At 40.1% G+C, this 14826-nt stretch overlaps 1 protein-coding gene across 2 annotated transcripts in view; it reads left to right on the top strand.

Moving 5' to 3' along the window:
- The window catches only part of LOC311047520 (ATP-dependent clpX-like chaperone, mitochondrial), a 32155-nt gene extending 25920 nt beyond the window's left edge, over nucleotides 1–6235 (top strand). For both annotated transcript variants that reach the window (XM_084060263.1, XM_084060262.1), the window contains 3 exons: nucleotides 558–650; nucleotides 3998–4104; nucleotides 4882–6235. In XM_084060263.1, the coding sequence (XP_083916389.1) occupies nucleotides 558–650; nucleotides 3998–4104; nucleotides 4882–4972 (291 nt within the window). In that variant the 3' untranslated portion in view covers nucleotides 4973–6235. The remainder of the gene's footprint in view (nucleotides 1–557; nucleotides 651–3997; nucleotides 4105–4881) is intronic.
- Nucleotides 6236–14826: the final 8591 nt, after the last annotated feature.

Below are 14826 nucleotides of genomic sequence, written 5' to 3'. Positions count from 1 at the left end.
GCTGAAATCACGTTTGAAATCTCGTCTCGCGAGACATCCGGGTGCTATTTTGATAGACGGTCTTCCGGGAGTCTCGCGAGATGAGATTTCAAACTATATATGCTAGAAAAATCACACCCAGTGTGAAGTGGGCGGTGTGTGGTCATCACAACATGACTCACTTAAAAAAAACATACTGCTAGTATATAGTATATAGTCCATACTGCTATTCATAGGGCTGCACATGTGTCATGTGTTTCGCTAGCCAATCACAGTCCTGAATTTGTAAAGTCAGCCAATCACATTACAGCTAGTGGTGATGACACTAGCTGTAATGTGATTGGCTGACTTTGCAAAAGTATAGATTTGCATTGACTGTGGAAGGGTTAGGGTTGTAGACTGCGTTGTAGACTATTGTTGGCCAATCACGGTGCAGGATTGGTCAGTGTCCAAACCTCACTTATAGGGGGCGGTTACACCGCCCCAAAAAAGTATAGTATCAAATAAAGGTAAGAAAAAACAATCACCCAAACCTAGCTAACATGCTGTAATCCAGATTAAACGTATTTTCTTTTCAGTGTGAGCTCAACGTGACTCCTGACGCCCTGAGGGCCATCGCCAGGCTGGCACTGGAGAGGAAGACCGGAGCCCGAGGACTCAGATCCATCATGGTAAGATGACTGTTTAATCCTTTGAGACCGGGAACGCATGTGTGTCATTTTAGATTTCTTTGGTGATTCAAAAATAGAAGATCTACAAGCTCGTAGCGTAGCACAGAGTGCCGCGCTACGAGCTGGGCGATCTGCTATTTTTTGAACAGCAGATACACAAGCAAATATGTGCGAATATATTTAGGCATCTTTATCATTTAAACTTCATGTAGACAACCTGGTCAGAAAACTTTAGACAAAAAATGGGCTTTCTTTATAGAAATAAAGCATGCTTTCCTATTTTGTGTAAAAAAAAACATTATTGAAGCCACTTTTCTGTCTGTCCTGGATTATGGGGACACTATTTATAAGACTGCTGCGCCATCAATTTTAAAGCGCCTTGATACAGTATACCACTCTGCCTTAAGATGGGTAACTGGTGACAGTTATGGCACCCATCACTGTACCCTTTATGGGAACGCTAGCTTATTCTCTCTCTCTGAGAGGCGTGATAAACACTGGTATCTCTTCATTTTTAAAGCCATCTCAGGTATGCTCCCGCCTTATATTTGTGGCATGTTGGAGCAGAACCCTAGCTCCTACCAGACCCGCTCAAGTGATTTCCTAACACTTAAGGTTCCATTTGCTCATTCAGACCTAGGCAAAGCAGCATTTTCTGTTAGTGCTCCATCTACTTGGAATGAGCTCCAGAAGTCCCTAAAAATTAGATCACTGCCTTCCTTGGGTCAATTTAGGGTAATGGTTTCCAACACTTTTATTTCAGACTCTAACTGCTTTAATTAATTTTCTTATGTATCTGTTTTAGTTCTGGTAAATATTTTGAGTATATTTTGAGTATTCTTTGTCTTCTGTTGTTTAATTTAATATATTTGATATGGAATTGTATATTTGTATCTCTGTGGATAAAATTGTTGTATCTCGGCTACATTGAAAATGAGGGTCTGCCCCTCAACTGTATTCCGAGTTGAAATAAAGGTTATGATGATGATGATGATTTATGTTTTAAAGCGAACATGTTTAATCCGATCTGTGCTTCTGGGCCGGGGGTCCCTGGAACAACATATTTTGAGATTGTGGTACGCTGCCAAATACATATCATTTTGGGGGTCCTTGACATGGAAAAGTTGGAGCACCACTGATATGGCAACATACGTTTAAAAAATATATATTCGAAGATTTGCATACATTTTCACGATTTCAGCAGTGGGATTATTCTTTTTAGGTGGATGGTAGATAATGTTGAGCTGGTCATTTTAAAAGTTACATTTTGGGTCTGACATAGCCTTGGATCAAGACTATCATAGATGTATTTTATCTCTTACTTTTACTTTCATATCTATATGCAATTGTCAGAATCGATTAAATATATCTATATCTGTATGATAGTCTTGATCCATGGCTAGGTCTGACACTTATCCTAGATCAGCAATTAATGCAACGTTTGCAGGTCTGCAACCTGCAACAATCAGCCTTTTGCTCTGAAAGGTTAACTATTAACTAAAAAGGAAAACGGGATCGGCAAGATTTTAGCTCAAGTGAATTTATTCAAGCCACAAAAATAATAATCGACCTCACAAAATGGTAAATAATAACACACCTTGGTTTTTAAGTACTGTCCCTGTCTCTTTCCCTAACAAATAAAAGAAATATACAAACAAATCAATGCACAACAATTATTTCACATGCTCCCCCCCCTAACCCAAACAAACCCCACTGTCCTTTGTAACCCTGTGGATCACAATTCAAATATAAACAGTAAACAGACACGCACACGTGGTTAGAAGCCGGCTATTCAAATAATAAATAGTCCCCGGATCGTCCACTTTTTGTCACGCTTCCGCGAACGCACAGTTCCTTAATCCAAATGAAATGAAAAGTCTCTTCCGCCCGACACGGCCCAAATGATAACTAAAGTTCGGGGTACCCCTATAATTTGTAATCCACAAAGAACTGGCTGCTTGGTATTGTCTCACCGGCTTCGGCTCCTCCCGACTCCCAACACCGACCGCCGTCTCGCACACAACACCGCAGCGCTCGAATACCCACGGCAGCAACGGCACGTTCCTCTTCCCCTGGGCTCGATAGTTCTTGTAGGCCGCAGTTTACTATCCCGTTTAAACTTTGTTCGGTAAACGGCATAAACTGGCGCCTCTGAGATCTCCGCTCTTCCACCCGTTCCCTCTGGTACCCGGGTTGTTTGTTTGATTCCCCCTCCCCCCTTGCCACACCTCTATGTGTAAAGTCGGGTGGCTCCAATGTTCCAATCACCCACAGCACTCAGCCCCATTACCCCTCAAGTGAATAGGAAATGTCCATATATCTCCGTGTCCAACATGTTGCATATCAATCAGATATAATAACATCCATCGATCAAGCAGATAAATATAATGTGCATTTGTCACAAACCTTTTATGAAGAGTGTTTATCTCTTGAGAACGTACACATGGAACCAAATAGACCCGTACAGGTCTGTAACTCTAAAACGGGTCCATTTGGTTCTATCTGTACACTCTCAGAGTTGTGATGGTCTTTGAAATTGAAACGTTTGAATTTGAACATGTTGTTGCCCATTTCGCCAGTAGAGGTCACTGGTCACTAGTCAAAGTGTGGAGTCATTAACTTATGTTGGATACAATTGGCTGTATTAGTGTTTTCCCAAACTGTGGGTGCAATTTATTTCCCTTCCTAAAACTGTCTTCCCATTATTTTCATCGTGGATTTTTTTTGTAGGGTTGTGTTCCTTGGAAGACCACAAATAAATCCATTACGACTGGGAAAGCATCTGTGTCATTTTAAGTTTTCTTTGGCTATTCAAAAATAGCAGATATACAAGCTAGATCTGCTATTTTTGACAAATCGTGAAAATGTTTGCAAATCTTTGAATATATATATTCTTAGAGTGAACATTTTTAACTCAAATCTTTGCTTCTGGGGGGTCCCTGGAACAACATATTTTGAGATGGGGGTCCACGGCCAAATGCATATAATTTTGGGTGGTCCTTGACATGAAAAAGTTTGAGAACCACTGATTATAGCAACATACGTGTTTTCAAAACACTGTTAGGATTTAGAAGACATTTGTAGAATCCCCCAGAAGCAAAGATTTGAGTTACAAATGCTCACATATATATTGAAAGATTTGCGCACATTTTAACGTTTTTTTCTAAGCTAGCAGATCTACAAGCTCATAGTGCGGCACTCTTTTTTGTAGATCTGCTATTTTTGAATAGCCAAAGAAATCTTAAAAATGACATGCAGAGCTTGACGGTCTCGGCTGAAAAGATTTGAGAATTAATGTGTGTGTGTATGTGTGTGTGTGTGTGTGTGTGTGTGTGTGTGTCTTGCAGGAGAAGCTGTTGCTGGAGCCCATGTTTGAGGTTCCTCACTCTGACATCATGGCGGTGGAGCTGAACAAAGACGTGGTCCAAGGATTATCCAACCCCACATACATCAGGTGTGAAAGGAACCTCAACCTATAGTACTTTTCCATTTGAACAGGAGGTACACACGCCTGCATACCATGATAACGTTCTAACCTAAACCTCATATTATGTCCAAAACTGTAGCTTTTCAGGATTCAGATTGTTTTTAGTTTTTTTCACACAGAACCAGAGATAACACGATCTGAAGATTTGCTGCTCCATTCACTTCTTAGTTAACTTATTACTGAAAAATGCTGTATCTCGGCTCCTGTGTACTTTTTTGTTTTACTATGTATTTTTGGCCCAGACATTTTCAAAGGCGGACAACAAATGTCAACGAGGTTCGCGATGACCTCGTTGACATTTGTGAAACCACACAGTGCAACCCTCAGTGATTAGCACTTATCAGGGGATCGATTATACTGGAGATAAATATTCTGTGACTACTTGAAAAAGGTAAGAAAATGTAAAAATTGATGGCACAGTACGCGCATATTTTTTTATTTCGTTGGCACTGAATGAGTTAAAGATTTAATTTACGAAAAAAACAGCAACAATTTATGTATAATATATCTTTATTTGTTCTATTTAACCTTTGCGGGGGGGGGGGACTCAGGCGCCAGAGACAGTACAGCTGTACAAGTTTGGAAGTACAATAGGTGGCCAATTTTGGGTGGTCCCCAGTTCAAATTTGATTATTTAGGGGAGTCAAGTGCTGAAAAGGTTGAAAACCACTGCTTTCCAACCAATAATAAAGCTTGTGCTGTGACAAACCAAAGTGATTCTGATTATTGTTCATTCATCTCCAGGGCCCCCACCAAGGTGACGTCAGAAGAGGAGGAAGACTCCGGTCTGGATGAAGAGAACTGGCCTCAACAGGCTGACGCTGCCAACAACTGACCTCCCACAACAAACCATCATCATCATCCAATCAGCGGCCGGCGTTCCGGAGCGTGTCATCACCGTGTCCACGTGGACCTTTAATAGAATATACTTTCAATCTTTTTGGAGAGATTGTTTAACAATGTATCTTTTATCTAAGAGATAATGACATTTTACTCTGAAAGGGGCGTGTGCGTTGTTTTTTTTGTTTTTTTTTTGTTAAAATAAGCGTTCAGACTGGGAAAGCATCTCTCATTTTAGATGTTAACACATTAGCTGCCAAAGACGTATATATACGTCTTTTAATTATCAGCTGTTGTCTGCCAAAGACGTATATATACGTCTTTGGAAAAAAGGAAAAAAAAATTTTTTTTTTTCAAAAATTTTTTTTTTTTTTTTTTTTTGCATTTTTTTATAATTTCAACCCTTGTCGAATTATGAACAGATTAGGAGCTAAAAATGTTCGAAGATTTGCTGCTCCATTCACTTCAATGTTAAAATTCAAACGGACAAACAATTCACTTTGTTTTTTGGTTTAAAACTACTGCTTTTGAGCTATATTGAAACATCAACCAAACATGTCAACGAGGTCAAAATGACCTCGTTGACATTTGTGAAACCACACCTGAATCTCATCTGTGATTAGAAACCATCTGGGGATCAATCATACTGGAGGAAAAAAATCTGTGGCTACGCGAACAGGTACCAAAAACATGGCAAAACCCTGGCAGGCAACAGCTAAAAATCTGAAAAAACTCTGGCAGGCAATGTGTTAAAGGTAGGGTAAGTGATTTGCTTTGGTTAAAATAAGTGTTAAATAGCTCTATATTCTGATAGTACTCATTGCTATAGAGTGCTTGTTCAGTAAAAGGAGTCTCCTTGTCTCTCCAGTTCTTTATAAAACAGAAAATGCATTTTCGTTTCAGTTTAATTTCCAATTTTATCCAACCAGGACAGAGAACTCAATCAGGATACAGATTAAACAAGTGAAATTGGAAGTGATGACACTAAGAAATGAGCAGACAAAATTGGAACTGGAACACTATACAAATTAAGCTTAAAAATGGGTACTTTCTCCTTATTGGCTGAGATTTTGACACCTACCGAAAAATGTATTTTCTGTTTATTAAAGAGCTGGAGAGACGGGGAGACTCCTGTTACTGAACAAACACTCTATAGCAATGATTACTATCAGAATATAGTATTTTAAGCTTTAAACAAAATACTTTTTGTTTTAACCAAAAAATATCACTTACCCTACCTTTAACCATTATCTTATACTTTGGCTATTCAAAAATAGCAGATCTACAAGCTCGTAGTGCGGCACCGAGTGCCGCGCTACGAGCTTGTAGATCTGCAATTTTTGATTTTTTTTTTTAAATGTGTGCAAATCTTTTTAACTCAAATATTTGCTTCTGGGGGATTCTACAAAGGTCTTCTAAATCCTAACAGTTTTTTTTTTTAAACTTATGTTGCTATATACTGTATAATCAGTGGTTCTCAGACTGTTTCATGTCAAGGACCACCCAAAATGATATGTATTTGGCCACGGACCTCAAAATATGTTGTTCCAGAAACCTCCTCAGTAGCAAAGATTTGAGTGAAAATATTCGCTTTAAAAATATAGATATATTTAAAGATTTGCACACATTTTCACGATTTTTCGAAAATAGACAAAGAATGAAATAATGGTTTAAGTGGTTACACAGATGCGTTCTCGGTTTAAATGGGTTAAATAGCTCTCTATTGCGTTCGTAATCATTGCTGTGTTTGTTCAGTAACAGGGAGGTCCTGTAGCTCATATAGGATACAGGATAAACGAATGGAATTGGAAGTGACTAAACAAATAGAAACTGGAACACATAATGATAATCAACCTGTCAGGGGTTCTCTCTCTTGATTCGATGACATTTTGTAAGTGAAATTATTTTGTTCAAATAAGTGTTAACTCTCTCAGTGCCACGTCCCGAGATATCCCGAGTTTTCCCCGAGTACCCTCCCTGCCAGAACGAGAAATCCCGAGTTTTTACTTTTGATTGTGGTCGCGCTATTCCGTTTATTTCTCATGATCACTTTCGCTTCCTGACTCCTTCAGACTCATTGGGTTCCGGTTTCATGACGCAGATTCCGTTTCCGGTTCTCATTTTTTCCCCGCGATCATTTTCGGCCAGAATAGGGAAAGTCACGGTTTTTCACACGGTAGAAAAAACGAACGGAGAGGTCCACGTCTATTCTCTTTGGTCTGGGTGACGATGGCCGTTATATGAACACTTGAAGACATCCGTTGGTTAATGTCCTCATAGATAATGTCCATAATAAGTCTAATGGATCACACATCAATATTTTTGGTGTTTTAATTATAACCGCCATTTTTAGTAATGGTGTCCTTAAATGATTTAAATGACAAACGTTTTTGTTATCACATGACTGTTATAATCGGAGCATATCGGGCTCTATTATGCACAGCGGCCATATTGGAAAGACATTGGGGCCTCTTCCTTACACACCTTCACAGGTTGTTACCAATGATACTAATGAAGGCTCTGTTCCATTCTGGTCAAGAAACAGAGTCAGGGTGTTGACTCACTGGAGACACTCTGCTACACCTGTGGGTCTCAAAGTGTGGTCCTGGGACCGTCATGGTTGCTTGAGGGGGTTCCAAAAAGGCCCCTTACGGGTGTGTAACTCTGAGAGCGTACAAATGGAACCAAATGGACCCTTACGGGTCCATTTGGTTCCATTTGTACACTCTCAGAGTTATAGGGCTCCTTTGAATTAAAAAGGTTTGAGAACCACTGTGCCACACTAAATGGAACGGAGCCTTAATTAGTATCATTGGTGACACCTTTTGAAGGAAGTAAGGAAGAGGCCCGATTTCTTTCCAATATGGCTGCCGTGCATAGAGCATAGTTATGGTACCGTGTAAAATATGAACAAATGATGAGTTTTTCTTTACAGTTCACACTTTTTAAAGATAGAACCAACCTGCACATCCAGAGATAGTTCATACTTCTTAATCATCAAACGACACGAACGCTAAAGCGTCCCGAATCTGGCCGTCTTGTCATAATAGGCGAACATTCACCGAAAATAGTAGGCGCCGCGACACGTTGAGAGCTTGTAGATCCGAAAGGCACTTATTTTGGGGCGGGCCGAAAGAGATTTGGTGTAAAGAGGGGTAAAATCTGACGTTTGGCTTAGTGATATTATTTCATCATGTCTGATTAATAACGAGGTCTAAACTGTAGCTCAAGGTCAGTTATTTTTTTTAAGTTTAAAGTTCTGCACTTTTTTTTGGGTGTTAAAGCAAAATGTGTTTATTTTTATTTGTTTTGTTTTGTTTAAAAGGTTAAAGCTCTATATTGTGATAGTAATCATTACTATAGAGTATTTGTTCAGTAACAGGAGTCTCCCTGTCTCTCCAGCTCTTTAAAGCAGAAAAACTAAATTCAGGTGCGTTGCCAATTTCATCCAATTAGGAGAGAGTACCCATTTATCAGCTTCAGTTTTCGGTTCCGATTCTTGTCTGCTCATTTCTCTGTGTCATCACTTCCTATTTCACTTTTTTATCCTGTTTATCTGTGAGTTGTCTCTCCAGATGGGGTCACATTTATATCCTGACTTGATTACTGAACAGCTGGAGAGATGGGGAGACCCCTGTTACACTCTATAGAGAGACCTCTGTTACACTATAGAGAGATGGGGAGACCCCTGTTACACTCTACAGAGAGATGGGGAGACCCCTGTTAACACTCTATAGAGAGATGGGGAGACCCCTGTTAACACTCTACAGAGAGATGGGGAGACCCCTGTTAACACTCTATAGAGAGATGGGGAGACCCCTGTTAACACTCCATAGAGAGATGGGGAGACCCCTGTTACACTCTATATTCAGGCTGCGACCCCCCAAAATCATATTTGAACTGGGGACCCCCCCCACCCTGACAAGCACTGCAGTTGAAGCATTCAATTTTGTTTGAATCTGTTCCACGTGCAAATAGCAGATCTACAAGCTCACAACGCCTCGCGCTGCGAGGCGTTGTGAGCTTGTAGATCTGCTATTTGCACAACGTTTGCCTCTTTCTTATATTATTCAACAATTTGGCCAACCACTGCTCAATAGCAATGATTACTAACACAGTATAGATCTATCTAACACGTATTTAAACAGAAACAAAACGGCACCTTCTTAAAACCCTACACTTAGTCGACCGTAGTGTTCATAGTGAAAATAATCCCAAATCCACATCAAGCTCAAAGTGCGTCACACCCCGACGCACTTCTTTTGAAACTTTGTGAAAAGAATATATAATTATATATAAAATAAGATGCGTTTAAGTTTTGTATGCAGTATAATGACAAATAAGGACTCCAGGTTTAACGTGGCTAAAAATATATATATTTTTAGGGTGTAGAATTTGCCTCTGTAATTGGAAATCAGTTTGCGCAAAATACTGATTATTGTCAATTTAAAGAAAACAATAACTTTTTGTATAGTTGTATACATTATGTTGCAATAATAATAATAAGGTAAGGTTGTCAATAAAATCCCAAGGCGCTCCTGGACATTTATACAGTATCACAAATCAATTAGCAGATCTACAAGCTCACACTGTTTTGAGAATCACTAGTGTATAAACTTGACCTCTGACCCTAGCAGATTGTTTTGTTTTTTTCACAATCACACCCTCAGACTTCTCAGTGTAAATCAATACTTTACCACCATGCTGCTCTGTAGTCTATGCACAACACCTGTTAATCAACTTACGGTCCGGGGACCACCGGGGGTCCAAACGGACCCGTAAACAAGAGTTACATTAACTGAGGATTCTTACATTGTAGATTTGGGATTATTATGTTGTCACTTTTTAAACTTAAACCACTTCCACTTTAAAGGAAATATCTAAATGGCACAAAAGGCAGATCTACACGCTTTGTTGTGAGTTTGTAGAGCTATAGGCTATTTTTGCTATACTTTTGACACAGTAAGGCATTCATTTACAGGAAAAAATAACCCAAAAAACAATGAAATATGTAGATATTCTACCCGACAACTATATCAAAGTGAGGGTTTTTGAGAAGGTTGAGAATCTCTTTAAATAAACTATTACTGGAATCCCACATCTACACTGTAAAATCTTCAGTGCTTATGTCACCCTGAGAGTGTACAAATGGAACCGAATGGACCCCATTTGGTTCCATTTGTACACTCAGAGTTACAGACCCGCTGGTGGTCCTCCGAGCCGGATGTTGAGAACCAGTGTCCTATAGGGTAGAATGGAGCGTAGCTGTGCTGTGTCCTGATTGGTCCCTCTGCTTTTCACTAAAAACCTCAAATCTACCTTTATTTCTCTCTCTCTCTCTGTTTTTTGGACTCCAGTTACAACAGCTGTATTCCTCCAAAGGTTGTGAATCTTTAAATTTATTGATGTGATTGTTAAAATAATATAAATAAAATGTATATCTCTGTACAGAATCTTTGTGTATAAGCTGAATATGTATAAAGAAAAACATCATCACATGGATGCAACTGGGACGTATCATCAGTGTTGTAGCCTGGGGTCAACGGGATGTTTTGGGTCTCGCAAAATACACCCTCGCCCAGGTGACCCAGCCGGGGTTGATCAAGCCCCGACTTACGTCACAGTAGCTACCCACGGTCAGTCCTCTTAGGGAAAGACAGGGCCACTCAATCCGCTTCTCCGGAACTACTCTGCCGGGACCGGGAGAGAAGAGAGGCTCTGTGGATGGCCTCCTGGCCAGGCTCCTCCTTCGTCTCACCAGGTGCAGGACCTGAGCGTTGCACCAGACTCCCCCGTTCCAAACATTGTAAGTATATGCTTGTGGTTATAGGTTACATATTATTATATATTTTTTTACTTGGTTTTATTTAGTTTAACCCTTAAACGCATCTGTGTCATTTTAAGGAAACAATGCAAGAATACCAAAACACTTGCCCCAAAACACAGTAGCCCCGGGGCAAATCAGGCGGTATTATAGGGAAATCCGGCGGTATATAGAATGGGGGTGCGTGTGTTTTGGGGTGAGTCATCCGGTTACCTCATGGAATACTGTCATTTGTTTTCAGAGGCAAACTTCTCCGCCCAGCCCGATACTTATGGAATACTTTCATTGCCGTAAGCAAGGAAATACTTTGTTTTGTTGTTAATTTTGGGTCAATTTATGTATTAAGTAGCCGTGTAATAATCGGGATAATGTATGGGGAGGTGGTCATTATTGATAATCACCAGGGCTTTAAATTTCAATAATGACCACCTCCCCATACATCCCTCCCATAATCACTCCTTGGGGTGTTTTTTGTCGCTGTATATTTGCACATAATGTGAACTTTGTCCTCTTGCATTATCCTATTGGAGCAGTGAGCAGTCAGGGGTTAAGTGTCTTGCTCAGTTTGACACATTTACATGATGTGAAGAGTTTTTACCCCCGTGTGAAACCATAAAAATGTGAAGACTTAGTTTCTATGGCGACCTGGAATAACAGAAGGACTCGGCACCTATTCAGAGGAGGTGAACTGGAACAGCCTCTCACAAACATGCAGGCGCACACACACACATGCATGCAGTATTGATATTTTTACTTAAGTAAAACAATTGAGTACTTTTTCCACCACTGTGAGAAAAGCCTCTTCAAAGCGACCCAAAGGAACAACTAGATTCTACGTTCAATCACAAAACTAATTGGATTCCTTTCATTTTCTTTCAAGATGTCCTGTTGGATAATAATGTCCCTTTTGCCGGTATTTGAAAACCCTCTCTCATGGGGTTTCCAAAGCAACCAGAAAAAATTGAACGCTTAACCCATTCAATCCGGGGACGCGTCTGTGTAATTTTTATGATTACTTCGGCTATAGCGGCTATAGCGTGGCACTCGGTGCCGCGCTATGAGCTTGTATATCTGCTATTTTTGAATAGCCAAAAGTGTAAAATAATACTTTTTAGCTCAAATAAAAAAAATGACACGGATGCGTTCCCGGTCTTAATGGGTTAACAAATGATGTAGAAACATGTGAATGGCTGTGATTGACTCAGTAAAAGAAAGCCTTATCGTGTTTCCTGTGTGAGTTTTCTCCCCAGATGGGGTAGAAATGTATATCCTGACTTGTTTACTAAACAGCTGGAGAGATGGGGAGACCCCTGTTACACTCTATATAGCAATGATTACTATCACAATATAGAGCCAATCTAACACTTATTTAACCCTCCTGCAGTGTCCGCTGATATTTTCATATCAATGAATTGCTGTAATGTTTTCACAATGAATTTATAGGACCTCGTAACTCTTGTTTCAGAGAAGTAACTCTCTGAAACCACTGATATGCTTGTAGAACCACTAGGTTATGCAAAGCCTGCGGAAACACCTATACAAACATAGAATTTATTTTAGCTTTTTGGGGGTGTGCTCTATGGCAGTGTTGATTTTGACAGCATTTTTTTCCCTAGTTTTAGTCATAGTCTTTTGAATACAATTTCCTTTAGTTGTAGTCATATTTTATTCATCTGATATGTTTTAGTTTTTGTCTAGTTTTAGTCGACTAAATAAATACCATAAGATTTTAGTCGACTAATACTACAGTTGATTTAGTCGACTAAAATGTGTTTTGGCGGTGCCTTGATGGCGTCGTAATGGCTGATTTTACACTTGGTTGCATGCTGTAAATAGCCAATCTACAAGCGAAGCATTGTGAGCTTGTAGATCTGCCATTTTCAGAGCGCAACACTCGAGCGCAACCAAACATAAATTGAATCGTCTTACTGGATCTCCCGCACTAACATTTTAGTCTAGTTTTGATTTGTTGACGAAATTGTCAATACATTTAGTCTTAGTTTTAGCCTTTATCCTTAGTCATCGTAGCTTAGTTTTTATTTCGTTTTTGTTTCGTTTTCGTCAGTGAAAAAAGGTAGTCGACCAACATTTTTCGTCATAGTTTTAGTCGACAAAATCAACACTGCTCGATAGAGCACCGAAGTCTGGCGTGATTTACTCATCCTACCTGGGTTGCGTCCCCTCCCCCCCCCCCATTCTGAATTCCCATAGACGTGTTTAATATCGCGCCAAATAAGAACTATGTTCCAAAAATAAACGAATGATCCCGGCGGTTTGACTCATATGGATATGAAGCATCAACTGAAGGTGAGAAAACGCTAATGTAACTTCTGCCGAATTAGTTTCATTTTCAGACTGTATCAAATTTAAGTGACTGACTATCATAAACGATACAGAGCCTCCTCCCTGACAATATCGCCGGATACAGTTTGTTTATTTTTGGACCACAATTCTTATACGAGACCTTTCTAAGATGACCCAATGTTGTTCTCCATATGAGAAATTACTTCCGCGGCCCAGGGGATGGACGAGTGACGTCAGGACTTCTGCACTCTATAGAGCAGGGGTCTTCAACGTTTTCAGGCCAAGGACCCCCATAGCTGAAATAGAGATGAAGCAGTACCCCCACTATATTGTATAAAATTGTGTTTTAGATTAAACTTTTTTTTTTTTACTTGGTCTGCTCTTTTATCCTCTACGCCGTCGCCTAAACCTCTTTGCCAAAAATAGCAGATCTACAAGCTCACAACGCCTCGCGTTGTGAGCTTGTAGATCTGATATTTTTGGCTAAAGTTCTCAGAAAAAGGGAGGCTAGGGTTCAAGTGGTTTATGTAAAAAAAAAAAATCACACCCAGTGTGAAGTGGGCGGTGTGTGGTCATCACATGACTCACTTAAAAAAAACATGAACGTGTTTTTTTTTTAAGTGCATAGTCCTATTTATAGGTTGTTAATTTCATCATGTGTTTCGCTAGCCAATCACAGTCCTGAATAGAGTCAGCCAATAGAGTCAGCCAATCACATTGCAGCTAGTGGTCATCACAGTGATGGAAGCTCACTTAGAAAAGTATAGATTTGCCCCTAGAGGCTCCGCAACATGTGATTCTAATTTGGGCTTGATTGGATGTGGTGTTCCGTGATACGTTTAGCTTTTTGGATAAGAAATGCGTCCCAGCCCATCCACACATTTATGAATCCAATTACAGTCAAACAGTATGGAGTATCAGAACCTTGTTTGATGCTCATTGTCCCAGGACACAGTTTCTACATAATTTGGGGGGAAAAATAAGAAAAAACTGCTATCTGATGCAAAGTGTTAGTGAAGGGCTGTAGGGGTGGATCATGTACTGAAGGTCAGGAGGTGCACGTGACCTTGACTGCCTTGTTGGTCGTCACCAGTGTTTTGAACTGGATGAAGCGTCCTTGAGCAAGGCACTGAAGCCCTAACTGCTGCAGATAAGCAGGTTTGTTAAGAGTTACAATTATACTGTGTTATTTACACATTCTATTGTAAATGGAAGGATTAATCCTGTCAATCAGTGTGATTGACGGGAGAGATGATCAGAGGAGCAGAGTTTATACCATTACGGTTTACCCATGGACCAAAGAATGGGTAGAGTCTCTCAGTGAAGGTGCAGCCAGTGAAAGAGTACAGATGAACTCTGGCCTCCACATCATAAAAGGAGACCAGACCCTCCTCATAATCCACAAACACTCCCACTTTCTGGACCTCCTCTCTTACAGGGAGGAGGACTCTATCAGGTTCAGGACCAACAAGAGCCTCGTACTCATTTCCATTCCTCAACCATATAGTCCAGAAACCATCTGTGGGTTCCAGATAGATGTATCCCTTCCTGTTGATGGACTCTCTGGCCACTCCTATTGTCCAGTCAGTCTTCCCTCTAACCTGAACCTCATAGTAAAACCTTCCTGAGGAGAATCCTTGTTTTCCTAAGACGAAGAGCATTCTAGAGAATCTCTCTGTGTTGTCTGGGAGATTCTTCAATACATTTCCATGACTCACTTG

The sequence above is a fragment of the Gymnoscopelus microlampas genome (genome assembly GCF_963454915.1).
Source record: "Gymnoscopelus microlampas genome assembly, chromosome: 6".
NCBI lineage: Eukaryota > Metazoa > Chordata > Actinopteri > Myctophiformes > Myctophidae > Gymnoscopelus > Gymnoscopelus microlampas.
This window is presented reverse-complemented; position numbering and strand designations above follow the sequence as displayed.